Below are 12,139 nucleotides of genomic sequence, written 5' to 3' on the forward strand. Positions count from 1 at the left end.
GGTCCTGGACACAGTAAAGTATGACACAATTATAAATAACTATTTGCATTTCTGTTTTTAAAAAAATATTTTATTTTTTATTATTCATTTGAGAAAGACAGAGAGAACACAAGCAGATGGGAGGGGCAGAGGGAGAGGGAAAAGCAGATTCCCCGATGAGCAGGAGCCCCATGTGGGGCTTAAACTCAGGACACTGGAATCATGACCTGAGCCAAAGGTAGACACTTAACCAGGCGCCCCAAATTATTTTTATTTCTGCATCTAACTTTGAAAGTTATTATCATGTAAATCCAGTGACCCTGTATAAACGAGTCTCCGACACAGAGACATAGGAAACATAAAAAATTCTCAAGGCACGCTCTCCTGAGAGAGCATCAAAATGAGACTCTCTTATGCAATTAGCTCCCCATTAAATCCTCTTCAAAGCATGCCATGAATGTGGTTTGAGGACCACCTTCTCCTGATCAGTTTGCCTACTTGTTAAAAAAAAAAATGTATGGGACACATCTCAGATCTATTAAGTTGTTGGGCAAATCTATCCTAAGCTGAAGATAGGATGGCAGGCTGACTAATGGCCCCTGAAGACATATAGGTCGTAATCACTGGAACCTGTGAATATTACTATCTAGAGCAAGAGGGATTTGCAGCTGGGATTATGTTAAGGCTTTTGGGATAGGGAGATTACCCTGGATGATCAGAATGGGATTTAAATGTAAATACATATATCCTTTATTTAAAAAAAAACTTGATTTTATTAAAGAAAGTATAAAATACTGAATTCTACATTTTTAATCACTATTATTTTAAAAATCAGTCATATGTGATATGATCACATATCCTAAATAATATATCTCTAAAAAATCTTGAAATCTCCTGTAAGTAGGCTGTTATCACTTTCAACATAGACATTAACGATATGATTTCTTGGGTCTCTCCCAACTTTTTTTCATTTCTTTTTGCAGTTTATTTGCTTCTATCTCCCGGCCATTGCCACATGATCCTCTGGGATACTCCAATGTGCTCTTTCCAGAATCTTAATTAATGCACCAGTAATCCTCCAGTCATTTCTAGTGATAAGGGTAACAGACACTCCAGTCCTCCCTGCTCTTCCCGTTTGCCCTACTCTATGCATATATTTGTTGATGTTCCGAGGGAAGTCATAATTAGAGATGAACACATGTGTTCTTTGAGAGAGAGGTGAAGGGATATTTCCTTGCAGAAGAGGAGAAGGTGATGCTTGAAGCGAGTTGTGTGCCTTGAAGCAAGAGGAAGGAGTCACTTTGCCAGCAGAAGCTGAAACTGGCAAGGAAACAGATTCTTCCCTGAAGCCCCCAGAAGGAAAACAGCACTGCCAACACCTTGATTATAGACTCCTGAGATGTAAAACAATAAATTTGTGTCATTTTAAGCCATCAGTTTGTGGTAATTTGTTACAGCAGCTATAGCAAACTAATACAGTGTCCAATTGCTCTCTGCCATGACCACTCTTATGGAGATAGAGATAGATAGATAGATGATAGATAGATAGATAGATAGATAGATAGATAGATAGATAGATAGATAGATGACAGATACATATATATAATTTGCTGATGACCTCATTTACTTACTAGTAGAGTACTTTTTTCAAATCAAATTCACTAAATACAAATCATATAAAGAGTAGTATCCTGATATTACCATTTTAGCAAAGACAATCTTCTCCACACAGGTGTCTAGCCAGAGAATATCAGAGAACAACTTTGAGTTGCAGGCCATGTTTGCCTCAAGAACATACTCCAAGCAAAAGCAATGACAGTTTCTTCTATGACCCTCCAGTTGGCTGGGCAACTGCACCGTTTTTATGCATTTCAAGGCACTCTGGTATTTTGCCTTACTTATTTGGCCCTTAAAGATTTTTTTCTCTTATATCTTTATTTTAATTGCACATGAATGAAAGGTAATCATGAGTCCCAAGAAGGCTGAAAACTGTAAGGAAAATGATTCAAAAGAAGAATGTGCATTCCCAAAGAAAGGCTCTCTCCTGCCCATTTTCCATTAACTGGCATCTGCTGACACCAACTCCCATCAAGCCACTCCTAGGGGCGGGGGGGATGAATTTTTTTTCTACATTGTATTTTATGTGCAAACTACAATTTATTTACTTTCAAGTTGGTTATTGACTATAGAGACTTGCTTACATTATTCAATTAAAGCATTTCAGTAAAGGGATAGGTGTTTGCAGGCAGGTCCAGGAATCTGCACTGTTACAAGCACCTCATAGAATTCTCTAAATGAAAATTAACAATTGAAAATCGTGCCTCAGGGGATAAAAGGGGAACATCTACCCAGGTGGTTCCTTCTCTATCACATTTCCTGGTCTGTTCCCTTTCAACTGCTAAGGGTTTGCATAGAAAAGACAAATTAATATTATTTTCCCGAGCATATTACAAGAATGAGGGCAAAAATGAGATTTCTTTTTAAAAACACATAACCAAATTAAAATGTTTTTTTGATTATCCAGTTGCTCACTGCCTTCCAATAATGTGGTTGATTCCAAGCAGACTGCAAATCAGACAATTTCTGGATATTCAGATTGAAGGCATTCATCAGAGACAGTCCTAAATGGTTGTCAAATTTTGGCAAACCTAGATCAGAGAAAAGAGAAAAGAAATGCATGATTCATCCAGATAGACAGGAAATGTGATAACTACTGCAATCACTGCACACACACATACACTCATACACATACTAGCTTGAGTAATCATAACTAGGAAGAGCAGAGCCTCAACTTGAAGTAACTTTTATTTTTATTCCAGCTTGGTACTTAATTAACTACCATTTTATATTGTTTTCTTTTCCACCTGAACCACTTCCCCTAGAACAGAAATCCTTATAGGGTTTTCCCCATATTTCTACTCCCTGAAGTTTACCCATTCATTCACCAGCTATAGAAACACACATTCCAATATGTTAAGAGTAGAGAGAATGGATGTTACCTCTCTCGTTACTATGATGTCATAAATGTGCAAAATGCATCTTGCTGATGCTAACACATATAATTGGTAACGTGGGATACCTGTGATGACCTTCATTTGAAAGAGACACTTGGGCCAATGGTGAACCATATGGATAGTCCCCAAACCCACGGGCTTTAAGATGAACAAAGAAGGTGGTTGAATGAAAATCACATTATGGGATGAAAAGAGATGGACTTGAGAAGTATAAAGTGTGAAAGAATAGGCCCCTAATCTAATCTACCTTGCACAGTGTAGGACAGGCATGGGATAGCTGCTCCACTAATGTTTGTTGAGGTGAATTAAGTGTGTGTACTCCACCCCCTTAGATTTGCATCTTTGATTGTCAGAGGAGTCTTATGAGTCATCCTCGCCTCTCGATATTAATAACCATGTCTTTGACTTATTAACTTCTGGATATGTTTAGGTGTGTGGGAGAGGGTTGCAAAATCTTTAATATACAGATATAGAGCTCTTGGTTATAAAGGAAGTAATTTAAAAATGATGCAGCAAATACATTCAACTTAATGAATATTTATGGTGTATCTACTATTCCCAAGACATTGAGATGGATACAAAAATGAAGTCAATGATTCTTGTTTTAATAGATCTTTTTTTTTTAATTTATTTATTTATTTATGATAGTCACACACACAGAGAGAGAGAGAGAGAGAGAGAGAGAGAGGCAGAGACACAGGCAGAGGGAGAAGCAGGCTCCATGCACCAGGAGCCCAACGTGGGATTCGATCCCGGGTCTCCAGGATCGCGCCCTGGGCCAAAGGCAGGCGCCAAACCGCTGCGCCACCCAGGGATCCCAATAGATCTTAAATACAACAGTGTGTGCACAAGAGGCTAGGGAGGGGGCAGCAAACAGGACAAAAATGGAGAGAGAATAAGAACAAGTTAAAGTATGGACACAAGGGGCACCTGGGTGTCTCAGTGGTTGAGCATCTGCCTTCAGTTCAGGCCATGTTCCCAGGGTCCTAGAATCGAATCCTGCATTAGGCTCCCTGCAGGGAGCCTGCTTCTCCCTCTGTCTCTTTCTCTCTGTCTCTCATGAATAAATGAAATATTAAAAAAAAAAAGAAATCAGGGGATAAAGATTTTACAAATCATCTTTCCAAGGTTCTCACAGTTAATATGCAAGGAGTTACCTAGAGAGGTTGTTAAAGATCCCCCAGAAATTTGGATTCAGAAGAGCTGGAATCAGGATAGAAGCTCTCCAGGTGCTTCTAGAGCAGATGCCATGCTTTGATGCTTTGAGAAACTCTGTTCTCATTACAAGTTCTTAACAAGATGATACTTGTCTTTCCGATTCATTGCACAAGTTCATCTTAAAACCCAAAGAGAAGGGATTTAAACAATCCATACCATCTGACAAACAATGACAATGTTTTTACTTTTGAAAGTGAGGTGCAAGATGGACTTTGCATGAGAATCGGTCGTTTAGACATTGTCGGTTAGTCCAGTACTGAATAGTACAACATCTCAGCCCCGAAAGCTAAGTGTGGGTGCAAATCTGTCATTAATGCCAGGTGAGGTGCATTTCTAAGTCTCTACAGACCTAGAGAGTGGCCTGCAGCCAGAGGGAAGGAAGTGAGTATCTTAGAGGAGTTTTGAACAAATGTCATTAATACACAAGGGCTAAAGAATAAGAATTTCTTGGGCGACCTCAGGACTCACTTTTATAACTAAGAGGTTAAACAAATCTTAGCTATATCAATGCCTGCCCCCCAGAAAGCTAGAATGCCAGGAAATGAAGAGAAACATCGCTCAGAGTGTCAGGAAATCAATACTGGCTGAAGTCCTAAACAAAATAAATCTTCACTAAGTCCCCTTGTGATTTCAGAATTAACACAATGATTTCATAAATAGGGCAACACAGTGTCAAGAGCAAAGGCCAGTAAACTAATTTGAATTATAGACATCCGTCTTCAAGCCATGGGAGCTGACCGCTGGCAGCCATATTGAAGTGAAGGTAATTAACACAATCCATCTTGCAAGGAGATGGTGTTTTTCAGACTGTTTGAAATTCTGTGAGCATTTCACCCAGACCCCAGTAACCCTTTGAAATATGATGAGCCATGACAGTCAGCACACAGGGGGATCGTTAAGTGAGTGAGAGATGGTAGAGAAACACCACACTTCGTAACTGAGACCATTTCATGGGCGGTTTGCCAGCTATTTGGGAAACTATAAGATAAAGTCCTCTTAAGAGGTGGTATTTATAAAGGGCAGTGCTATGAATCTATAAAGGCACTTTGAAATGATTTAAAATTTTTAAAGTCGTGTTATTTGTTAAGCCCTACTGCCTTAAAGCTTAATTCTCTATTTTGAGAAATTTGTCAGAATTTAAGAGACAGGATGATAATGCCATTAGATTTTAGCATTAACAGGAAGTATTTCTCAAGAAAGAATCAGGACCTTTCCTGTATGTAGTCATTGCCATCTATTACTCAGCAAAAAGCATTCTCAGAGAATAGATCATAGTCATCTTTGTCCAGACAGTGATAACACAGTCAACACTTACTGAGCACAAGTGGTGGTTTTGACATAGCTGGCAAGGCCGAGAAATAATGACTTGACAGTATCTTGAATAAGAAAGAGAAAATATTTAAGAATTATTTTTGAATGACCAATAAAATACAGGGATCGGAGAAATAATTTGAGAAATGGTTACTTACAGGCAATAGTTATCATTAATGAGCATGTGAAGACACTGACTGATATTCCTCCCAGAAACCATCTGAAACAACAGAATTTGTCAGGCTTAGCAAACTAATTATGCATTTCCAATACATGAGATGTTCTTTTAGAGTGACTAAATGCTTATGATGTACTTTAAGAGTTACTATAACAACAATAATAAAGATAGTGTGGTATTGGTCAAAGGAAAGACATGAGGGTCAATGGCATAGAACGGAAAGAAAAGACCAGAAGTGAACCCATATGGATACAGTTAACTGAGTCTTATCAGAGGAGCAAAAGTAGTTTGATGGGGAAAGGACAGCTTTCTCAACAATTATGTTGAAACAATTGTATATCTACACACAAGAGAAGGAACCTCGACATATACATCACACCTCAACACAAAATTTAACTGTTTCACTCAAAATGAGTCGTAGTCTGAAATGTAACCACAAAAGTATAAAATTTCTAGAAAAGTTGAAGGAGAAAATCCGTGTGCCAACTGCTTTAAAACCTTGCCCAAAAAAGCGTTAAAATTTTGGGGTTTTACAAATTTGATGGTTACTGTTTCACAGGGTGGATTTCTAAAAAAACAATTAATTAATTGATTACACAGAGAGAGAGCACTAGCAGGGGGAGCCACAGACAGAGGGAGAGGGAGAAGCAGGCTTCCTGGTTGAGCAGGGAGCCCAAGGTGGGGCTCCATCCCAGGACCCTGGGATCATGACCCGAGCCAAAGCCAGACAATTAGCCGACTGAACAAACCAGGCATACCAGGCATACCATGTTTTTTAAAAGAATAATTTCCTTATTGTTTTTATTTTCAGAACATGAATCAGTGAAAAAAATTATAAATAGGTACAAAAGGGAAAAGAAAATATCACTAAAAATCTCCATTGACCTAAAGTAGCCATTATTAAATATCAATGAATACCCTTTTAGACATCTCTTTGTGTGCATTTAAATTTTTTTTAATTGTGACTTAACAAATAACAGTAAAGCATTTAAAGTGCACATCTTGGTTTTGGGTTTTGTTTTGTTTTGTTTTTAAACTGAACTCCTGTATTCACTACCCAGATCAAGATATAGAATATTTTCAGCAGTCTCTAACATTTCCTTTGCCATCCTTCCTACTCTTTTCCCCAGAATTAATTACAATTCTTCTTCTTCTTCTTTTTTTAAGAGAGTGAGAGAAGGTTGGGAGGGGCAGAGGAAGTGGGAGAGTCAGAATTTTAAGCAGGCTCTGTGCCCAGCGTGGAGCCCCATGTGGGGCTCGATCTCATGACCCTAAGATCATGACCTGAGCCAAAATCAAGAGTCAGACCCTTAACTAACTCACTCACCCAGGAACCCCATCAACCACTATTATTATATTTATAACAATGGATTCATTTTGCCTTTCCTTATATTTTACATGTATTGGCAATCATACAGACTCTTGTGTCTGAGGTTCATCCATGCTGCTACCCATAATAATAATTTTTCTTATAACCAATCTCTTACTTAAATAAATCTCTTTATTTTCAAATAACTTTAGAGATACAGAGAAGTTGCAAAAATATCACAGAGGGTTCTCATATACCCCTCACCAAGCATCCCCAAGGATCAGCATCTTACACTACTATGGCATACTGTCATAATGAAGGAATGACATTGGTTCACATTCAACCCGTCATTTGGACTTTACAGTTTTTCCCTAACTTAACCACGTTCCATGATGCCTTCCAGGATGCCTCATGATATTTGGTCATGTCTCATTGGGTTCCTCTAGGTTATGACAATTCCTCAGACTCTCCTTGGTTTTGATGACCTTGGCAGTTTTGAGAAGTCCTGATCATATAATATGTAAAATTTCCCTTAATTTAAGTTTTTCTCTGGTTAGATTGGAGTCCAGAAGACCACAGAGGTGAAGTGTCAGTCTTACCACATCGTATCAAGAGTACATGCTATGAGTATAACTCATCCCTGTTGATGTTAACCTTGACCATCTGAGCATCTGAGGTCATGTTTGCTACGTTTCTTGGCCATGAAGTTCCCTTTTTCCCCCTTTCCATCCTCTGTTTTTTGGAAGCAAGTTTCTAAATGCAGCTCACACTCAACGGATGGGGAATTAAGCTCCCTTCTTAAGGGAGAAGGGAAGTAACTACAGGAATTAACTGAAGAGGAACATTTCATTAATAGTCCCATGAACTAAAAGAGAAGTTTCCATGATCAACTACAGTTAAGAAATACTAAGTTAAATAAAGGTAATCATATTTCTTCACTGTGTTATTTCACTGGGCCTAATTATGCTAATGCATACATGATCCTCTGACTTGGGATATACAATGCAGAATTTAACCATGGGACCTCCCCCACTTTTTGTTCTTTTGGTCCCATTGTGATCTAAAAATACCTAATACTTCTTTTTTTAAGATTTTATTTATCTATTCATGAGAGACCCCCTCACACAGAGAGAGAGAGAGAGAGAGAGAGAGAGAGAGAGAGAGAGGCAGAGGGAGAAGCAGGCTCCATGCAGGAGCCCAATGCAGGACTCGATCCTAAGACTCCAGGATCGCGCCCTGGGCCAAAGGCAGGTGCTAAACCGCTGAGCCATGCAGGGATCCTCAATACTTCTTTATGTTTAACTTCTTAAACTTAAAAATACTTCTCTACTTATTTATTATCTAGGATGCTTGTTTTAAAATACAGATTTTCACTAGATCTAAATTAGTATCTCAAGGGTTGGGATCCAGGACTTTGTATTTAAAAACACAACTCTCCCAAGTGATGTGAGGTATTCGACCCTCAAGAGGTGAGACCTAAGAGCAAGCAATACTTGCTGACAAGAGCACAAGCACCCCAAAGACCCTGGGTCTGAACCAATTATTTATCCCTGTCTCATTGATTCAACAAATATTGACAAATCCTTGCCACTAGGGACATAGAAGTGAAGGAGACACACAATGTCTCTGCTCTCATGGAGCTCACATTCTTGCAGGGAGAGATAGATCATTAAAATTCAAACAAGTGAACATGTAATAGGTCTGGTGGATGAGTGCTCTGAAAAAAAGTAAAGCGAGGTGTGAGTGGTAGAGAGTGATATGCTATTTATACAAGGTTGTTAGGGAATGTCTCTCTGGTGATGTGACATTTGAATAGATTCCAGAAAGAAGTAAGGACCCATGTTATGAGGCTTTCTAGAGAAGATTGTAGTGGGTTGAATAAACAGCAAGTGCAAAGGCCTTGAGGCATGAGCATGAGTGCAGTTCTCATAGAAGGGACTTGACCACCACTCCAGAGATTTAGACAAGAAAAGAATAGGAATGACATGCTGGACAGAGGATAGAACAGAGAAGAGCCTATCATCAGCCAAGAGTATTATGTGATCTGAGATGCTGAATGGGCTTCCCTGGAACAGATATTTTATGTTAGGATATAAAAGTATAATGAGAAAGATGGAGTCCCAGTGGGGACTCCAAGTTCTCTTACTGGGAGTTCAAATGCCCTTGAATTCCAAGCAGGGTTACTCAGGTCTTATCCGTAACAGGGAGTCACTGAGGATTTAAACAAAGGAGGATGCATAATAAAATCCAATTTCTAGCAAGATCCACTGGCTTTTGTACACTTTGTGAGATAACGAGAGGGGCAAGTGATAGAAAAAGGGGCACTTAAGGGGCACAGGTAAATGAATAAATCTTAACCACAGAGCTACTGAAAATGCATTGTGGAATCAGGTAAGGAAATTATCAATCAATTACAGCTTTATTAATTATGAAACACTGCTGCATGAAAATAAACTCTGAATTACCTTGCACATGCACAGACGATGAAGCACACAGCCAGCAGAATTGCTTGAAAGGAGACCTCTCGCCACAAACTGGTTTCTGATGGGTAAAAGAAAAATAAATGGATTAGAATTCATTGCTGATAATCCTGGAACAACAATACTGTAATAAAATTTCCTCTTTATACACCAAAAAAAAAACTCACAAAACAGTTTCAAATGTATGTCAGCTCACGCAATTTGCCATAAGTAACAAGATAAAATTATCAAATGTTGTGCAGATCCATCTATTCATTAGATAATTTTAGCAAATAATAAAATCTTTTCTGTCATTAAGAAATGCTTATGCTACACAAACTGTTTGGGGCTTGCCTTTTACTGTAATGCTGGGGAAAGGCTGTGTGGAATGTATGCTAATGTCAGAAATCTCATTCTGATGATGATGACGATGATGCCTTAAATTTGTAGAGTGCCTTATAATTCACAAAGAGCTTTCAGACCTCATTGAATCGACATAACAACCTGTGAGGTAGGAGCCACTGTCATCGCTCTGCACGCGAGAAGACCAAGACCGAGGAGATGATGAAATTTGCCCAAGGTCACACAGCTCCAAGGTGTCAGAGCCAAATTTTCAAAACTATGCCTAGCCAGGACACACTATTTGGCCTGACAGAGAATTGCAACTTTGCATATTGGTAGTCTCTAGAGGGCGAAAAAGGGAACATATATTACGAACTATTTGTCCTCGCAAAACTCTGCTATCGGTAAAATATTTCAGTGCCCTAGAGCCACAGTGGAAATGACAGCAGGTCCTCCAGCAATCATAATCATAGGAGTTAAATCGTGAACCTGAATATTACTCCAGTCACCTAAAAAAAAGCAGAGCTGGCTTAAGGATGATCACATAAAAGAGCTAAAGGAAAGGATAAACAGACCTCAACTTAATTTCTACCAAATGCTTCAAAAGCTCAATTTTGCAACAGTTGTTTAAAACTTGGAATGACTTTGTGCTGTGAATGTATTTATTTTTGCTATTTATGCTATGAATGAAGATTGAGTCAGCTAACAAAACCTACTTAGTCCATAATGTGGGTGGAGTACTGAAGATTGGCAATGCAAAATATAGCAGTTGTGAATGATGTCACTGCAAATGTACAGTATTTCATGTATACTGTGAATTAAATAAGTTATTGTGGGTTCAGCTGAACACTCAACCATCCTTCTAAAGTGTGTTTGTATTCTTAGCTGCCTCTGATTTGATGTGGAATTTGGAAAACATTTCCTCACAGAAACAAGTCCAGCTTGACAAACTGCTAAAATCGTTAGACTCGAACAGTGAACAGAGACTGGTTTAAATTCAAATTCTACAAAGATACGATTGTATGATTTGATACAAAGTATTCACTAGTTCCTTCCTTCAGGAGCCATTTCTCTAGGATCCAGGTTGGCCTAGCTTAACTGTCACTTCCTTCAAGAACTCCTCCTTGATTTCCTCAATTCCCCTGTGGCCCTCAGTGGCTCCCTCTCTGTAGCCCCATCATCCCTCATGCATTTGCATCAGCAATCTCATCATAGTGAATTAAAATTGCTGTTTTCTTTCTCCAGATTTCCCCACTAGATTGCAAGCTTACTGAGAATGGTCAGCACCTATCTGCTGTTCTTTGGTGGCGCTGGAGTGATGGCCTCACTTCTCTTAGAGCATGGTTCACTTAGAGACCGAGTGCCCTCATTGGCATTTGATCCCCTTCCAACCATTTGGGGCTTCACAGACTTAGCGACAGTGATTGTTTTTTTTTTTTTTTTTTTCCATGTAAATGGGACCCTTCCAGAACCAGTGAAACTGGGTGCCTCTTATCATAACTTGAGAAGGCCGTCATCTCTTATCATAACTCCAGAAGGCCATCACCTCTTTCCTCTGACTGAAGAATCTGGGAAGTTGCAGGCACTCAGCCACCAAGAACCACCATAGAGTAATAATAGCCTTTTCAAAGAGTAAAGCTGACATAGAAGACAAGAGACCACAGAAGTAGAGACTGGCAGAAATCTGAAAAATCTAGGCCCGGAATTTTCATTAATGAACCAAATACATTCTGTTACTGATTCATCCATCCACGGGAACTCAAAACATCGTGACTAGCAGAGATGATGTCGGGCACGCCTCTCTCCTTTGTGGGCCAAACATCGCCTAGACTGCACGATCACAACCCACATGTGAAGGAGACAAAATAGAATCAGATGGAGACCTCGTCCACCCCAGGCCTTCAGAATCAGATCGAGAAGAGGAAAATCCCTTTCATAGCAATAGACTCAGAGCGCTGGGGAAGGATCACAGGGAAGTGTTACCTCCCCCAGCTAGAAGGGAGGAACAGAAAAGACCTCCCCCCACCAAGGTATTCTTTGATTTGGGCCTTGAAAGAGTGGGGGGGTCTTCTAGGTATAGCAGGGGGGAGACACATTCCTGACACAGCAAAACACATGTGCAAAGACTTAATAGCCCTGTCTACTCATGAGTATGCTTATCTGTAAAATAGAGACAGCACACCTAATTGGTCCAGTTTTGGAGCACCTGCTCTGTACCAGGTGTTTTGTGGGAAGGCTGGAATCCATACACAACCGAGACAATATTGCCCATCCTCAAGTAGTTCACAGTCCAGGGGACCAGACACAGAAATAAATATGCAAGAGCAGT

At 39.5% G+C, this 12,139-nt stretch overlaps 1 protein-coding gene and 1 long non-coding RNA gene across 16 annotated transcripts in view; one reads left to right on the plus strand and one right to left on the minus strand.

The window, feature by feature from the left end:
- Positions 1 to 728: 728 nt before the first annotated feature.
- Positions 729 to 12,139, minus strand: part of TMEM71 (transmembrane protein 71) — a 44,835-nt gene continuing 33,424 nt past the window's right edge. For 14 of the 15 annotated variants that reach the window (XM_035713187.2, XM_035713047.2, XM_035713402.2 and 11 more), the window contains 4 exons: positions 9,475 to 9,550; positions 5,681 to 5,742; positions 5,527 to 5,587; positions 729 to 2,627 (listed from right to left, as the gene is read on the minus strand). In XM_035713187.2, the coding sequence (XP_035569080.1) occupies positions 2,612 to 2,627; positions 5,527 to 5,587; positions 5,681 to 5,742; positions 9,475 to 9,550 (215 nt within the window). In that variant the 3' untranslated portion in view covers positions 729 to 2,611. The remainder of the gene's footprint in view (positions 2,628 to 5,526; positions 5,588 to 5,680; positions 5,743 to 9,474; positions 9,551 to 12,139) is intronic. The other variant, XR_004813624.2, reaches the window with a different exon arrangement.
- LOC112662305 (uncharacterized) lies at positions 3,050 to 7,924 on the plus strand. Its single transcript, XR_003138390.3, has 3 exons — positions 3,050 to 3,151; positions 4,872 to 4,974; positions 7,567 to 7,924. It is a non-coding gene; the product is annotated as an uncharacterized LOC112662305 (long non-coding RNA).

Source organism: Canis lupus, chromosome 13, assembly GCF_003254725.2.
Source record: "Canis lupus dingo isolate Sandy chromosome 13, ASM325472v2, whole genome shotgun sequence".
Classification (NCBI taxonomy): Eukaryota; Metazoa; Chordata; class Mammalia; order Carnivora; family Canidae; genus Canis; species Canis lupus.